The 3,560-nt window shown below is 47.1% G+C and overlaps 1 protein-coding gene across 1 annotated transcript in view; it reads left to right on the forward strand.

Annotated features, from left to right (window-relative positions):
• WRN (Werner syndrome, RecQ helicase-like) overlaps positions 1-3,560 on the forward strand; it is a gene marked incomplete at its 5' end in the record, with an annotated part of 25,408 nt that overhangs the window by 4,234 nt on the left and 17,614 nt on the right. Inside the window, 3 exons of the mRNA XM_010132663.1 lie at positions 211-359; positions 2,031-2,180; positions 3,246-3,318. Coding sequence (XP_010130965.1) covers positions 211-359; positions 2,031-2,180; positions 3,246-3,318 — 372 coding nt within the window. The remainder of the gene's footprint in view (positions 1-210; positions 360-2,030; positions 2,181-3,245; positions 3,319-3,560) is intronic.

Genomic DNA, 3,560 nt, shown 5'->3' on the forward strand with positions numbered 1-3,560 from the left:
CCTGCTTGTCCACAGATGATGTGTTACAGCCTGACGGTGTTTGCAGTTGTTCCAGAGTACGGTCACACGAGCAGAACAGCTCTGGGGGCTTCTCCCCGAGCAGCCCAGGTCTCTGCGGATGGCCTCTGTGCTAGGATTTCGTCATTTCCAGTAGACTCTCTGGCATCTTCCAGTGTTTGGTGTCTCATGTTTGGGCTTAATCTATTTTAGGTTTTCCCAAGGGACTCAAAAGGCTCCTCGAAGATGAAACAATTAAAAAGGTTGGCGTAGGAATTGAGGGAGATCAATGGAAGCTGATGAGTGACTTTGAAATCAGACTGAAGAGCTTTGTGGAGCTGGCTGACGTTGCTAATGAGAAAGTAACACTTAAACCCTTTTTGTTGTGGGAGGGGGTCTCGTTACTGTGCTTCCTTATCGTTGTAGGGGTCCCATTCTGAGAGCAATTGCTCTCTGGTGGGTGCAGTTTCCAGCGCCTGTGATCCCTCGTTTAGAAGTGGCACTGTCTGGCACACCCTGAATTTCAGTGGAGCTGCGTTTTGGTTAGATATCAATTGATGCAGGGAGGTCTGTGCTGTCTCCTTTGGAAGAGAACAAAGGATCATTACCTGCCAAACTACCCTGCCATCCCTATTTCTGCATTTCTTGTCTCCATGCATATGCAAGGCTTTTCCTTAACCGTACGTGGTCTCTCCCTGCGCTTCTCTTTCCTTCTGTCCCTTTTTTGGGGGGGTTTGGTAGGATAATAGCAACAACTGCAGTCTCCTGGTGGAGGACAGATGTATGCCTGGAAACCATGCTGCTTACACCTTCCTCTGTCCTGTGCTTAACATACTCTGTAATTAAATACACCACACTCCCTTTTCCCTCAATGGTATCCTCAGTGTTTGGAGCAGTGCACTTCCTACGAGCCACCTTCAAGTTTCAGCTCCAAGTGCGTTGGAAGTTGTACCAATTAAACTGTTTTGCTCCTGCAGTCGAAGGAGGTGTTCCTTGGAGTTTCCTTGGTTCACCCCCCCTTTTTTTAATCCCAGCACTCAGCTCCAGGAAAATTTGTGATGAAGATGAGCAATGCAATCTCCAGTAGCAGCTTTAAAGTCGTCTGCTAAAGAGAAAACAACCCAAAAATAAACTTGAAAGTGAAGCTTGAGAACAAAGAGTAGGGTTATATATAACAGCACAATGTGAGTGGGAGGGCTGGGGAACCTAACACAAGCGGTCTGTAGGGGCTTTTGTGCCAGATTTAAGAGGACGAGCTGATGATGCTGCACTGATGCTGTTAGGCTTGATAGTTCTGCAAGCTAGAATAGCAGGAGGCTGTGCCCGTGAGTCCAGGATCCTTGGGGTCTGAAGGACAGTTTCCTACACTGGCTCTTAAGACTGTAGCGTGGATTTTCTCTGGTGGACAAGTATGGGTGCAAAAGCAATGGAAACCAGTGGTGACCTGTAGAGGCTTGAAGAACAGCTCCCCAGCACCCTGAGGATTGGTTAGTGGGGGCTAGAGCTATGCTTTTCTGCTTGGGCTGGGTTTCAGACCTGCATAAGATGACAAAACACTTACAGGCAGATGAATACTCCTGTGTTTATATACAGTAAGTTCCTGGATTTGATAATGGAGTTTCTGTAATTAGAGAGGCAAATAATAGAAAAATCCGGGAGGAGGGGAGCTGCTGGCTTAGTCTACAGCTCTTATTGTATCAACCCTGAGACTACATTGTACAGATATTGCCATGCTGCCACGCATCACCTCACTGCGTGGACTCATCTGGCCCAAATGCCATCATCTCAGCTTGGCAGTGTAGGTGTGTCCTCTAACAAACACGGTTTGGGAGCAGGGAAGTGCAGCTTTCAGATGGCCAAGCTACCTTTGAAAAGGGTGTGAGCAGAACTGGGCCTGGAGAACAGTTGCTGGTTGCAAAACTAGTTTGTTTTGACTATCCCGGAGCTTTTTGCTTCTAGTGAGGGATTAATGCATCTTCTAAGAAAACATTCTGCCAGCCTCAGTTCTCTGTTCTGTGTTCTTTCTTTCCCAGCTGAAGTGTAAGGAGATGTGGAGTCTAAATGGGCTGGTGAAGCACCTTTTTGGCAAGCAGCTGTTGAAGGATAAGTCTGTCCGCTGCAGTAACTGGGAGGAGTTTCCCCTCTCTGAGGAGCAGAAATTATATGCGGCCACAGATGCGTATGTACGTACGAGAAGAGGGCACTGCTCTGCCCGGACCAGTCAATTCCCTCTCTAAAGTGTCTTTAGCTGCTTTTTTAATGCCTTTCTGGACTCTGAGGTCCACTGTGGATAGGGGGTGCTCCAAGGTGGAAATGCCACTGCGTAGGTTGTCCAGTTCCTTGTCTGTCCTAAGTTATTAAACAGGAAAGACCGTGGTTCCCCCAGTTTGCCAATATGCTGCTGGGTGGGCGCTGCTTCCTTCCGAGGAGAAAATGGTTCTTTCTGGCAGCAAATTGAAATCCTCTCAGGATTTTATTTCGGTGGTGAGGCAGAGGAAGGGAGGTGGGATCATGGTCTCTGTTTTATTTTCTGACTTGGGAGATGTGTGTTTTCTAATTTAGTTAACTATTAAACCGTGGAGGGTTTAGCACCTGCCAAGACCTAAACTGGTAAGGAAATGAGCTCTGTTTTCAGAGCACGGTGCAGCTGCTCCAGGCAGCTTTTTCCAGGCAATGCCCCTTTCTGTCTATCCTCTGTTCACCTGGCCTGCCTTTTGGATCCTCCAGGAGCCCACGAGAGACTCTCTTGTTTCTTTCCCGTTCATCTTTTGAGATGCTTGGGTTAACACGTGTAGCCTAATTAGCACACTCCTACCTCAAGGCTGCCTTTTCCTGTTGGAACTTATTATTCATATCGAGGGAAATACTCAGCACACAGACTCAGTCTTAGTAGGCTCGTAGCTATTCTCTTGGAGCGCTGTGTAAAACCTGAGTGAGGTGGAGCAGATGGCGAGGCTGAGAGGGAGCAGGGTACCTGGAGCTCTCTGTGCAGCTGCCTTTGAGATAACCACGCTGGGATCAGATAGTGGAGCATCCGCTACAACGTGGACCCCATTCAGGGCTTGGCCTCTCATGAAGCGTTCTGTAATCTGCCTGTGGTGAGCTGTGCAGCGAAGGATTGACCATTGATTGACCACAGGCCAAGAGATTTTGATGTTCACCATAGTGAGAATTAATTCTTGAGGGCTTTTAGTCTCAAGGATGTTTCTGCAGAGTACCAAGTACTCATTTTTCCTTTCCTTTTGCAGGCAGGCTTCATCATTTATCAAAAACTGAAAAATATGGATAACAGTGACCAAAAATTACGGTGTGAACTAAAAGGTAAATTATACATTCAAGCACAAAGTTTTTTCAATGTACAATAGAATATTTTATTTCCTAACAGGTTGGTTCATAGTGTTTTGGCCAGGATTGTCTGGCTTCTCAGTGCTGGGAGATCACTGCTTCCAGAGGGCAGACTCTAAAGGCTCTCAGATGACCATAACTGTTTTCCATAGTGATGTAGGAATGCAGTCTTGGGATGTTGTTTTTCTGCCCTGTACCGGGATGGTGAGAATTCCTGC

This window comes from Buceros rhinoceros, unplaced genomic scaffold (assembly GCF_000710305.1).
Source record: "Buceros rhinoceros silvestris isolate BGI_N320 unplaced genomic scaffold, ASM71030v1 scaffold38573, whole genome shotgun sequence".
In the NCBI taxonomy this organism is placed as follows: domain Eukaryota; kingdom Metazoa; phylum Chordata; class Aves; order Bucerotiformes; family Bucerotidae; genus Buceros; species Buceros rhinoceros.